The sequence below is a fragment of the Gekko japonicus genome, unplaced genomic scaffold (assembly GCF_001447785.1).
Source record: "Gekko japonicus isolate JY-2015 unplaced genomic scaffold, Gekko_japonicus_V1.1 scaffold3549, whole genome shotgun sequence".
NCBI classification, from domain to species: Eukaryota; Metazoa; Chordata; class Lepidosauria; order Squamata; family Gekkonidae; genus Gekko; species Gekko japonicus.
In genome coordinates this window covers 74954-75461 of record NW_015159815.1, presented here as the reverse complement: position 1 = coordinate 75461, position 508 = coordinate 74954, and the positions used below count along the sequence as shown (strand labels likewise).

Below are 508 nucleotides of genomic sequence, written 5' to 3'. Positions count from 1 at the left end.
GAATGCCTTCCGCCAGGCTGCGTTGGGATTGTAACCACCTACCGAGGTTGTACCAGACGTCCATCTCCCCGCTCAGAGTCCGCACTTCGATAATCGTCTGGCCCAGAAAGTCGTCGGACTCTCTCTTGAAGCGCTGTTTCACCCTGGACTTGATGTCATCATCTTCGTCCCAGACACGGACTTTGATTCGGTCGGAAGAGTTATGGCATTCACTGATGGGAGGAAACATGCAAAAAAATATATTTTTTAAAGGATTTGTTTCAGGAACAAGACCTACTCAATAAACATAAGAAGAGTCCCACTTGAGAGAGCCAGTTCGGTATAGTGGTTAAGTGCCCGGACTCTAATCTGGGAGAACCGGGTTTGATTCCCCACTCCTCCACTTGCACCTGCTGGATGACCTTGGGCAAGCCATAGTTCTGATAAGGGCTGTTCTTGAAAAAGAGCAGTTTCTGTCAAGAGCTCTCTCAGCTCTTGACAGAAACTGCTCTTTTTGTAAGCCGCTCTG

General features: G+C 48.4%; 1 protein-coding gene across 1 annotated transcript in view; it reads right to left on the bottom strand.

The window, feature by feature from the left end:
- UNC13A (unc-13 homolog A (C. elegans)) overlaps positions 1-508 on the bottom strand; it is a gene marked incomplete at both ends in the record, with an annotated part of 142203 nt that overhangs the window by 68106 nt on the left and 73589 nt on the right. The window contains one exon of the mRNA XM_015407752.1: positions 43-212. Within this exon, the coding sequence (XP_015263238.1) occupies positions 43-212 (170 nt within the window). The remainder of the gene's footprint in view (positions 1-42; positions 213-508) is intronic.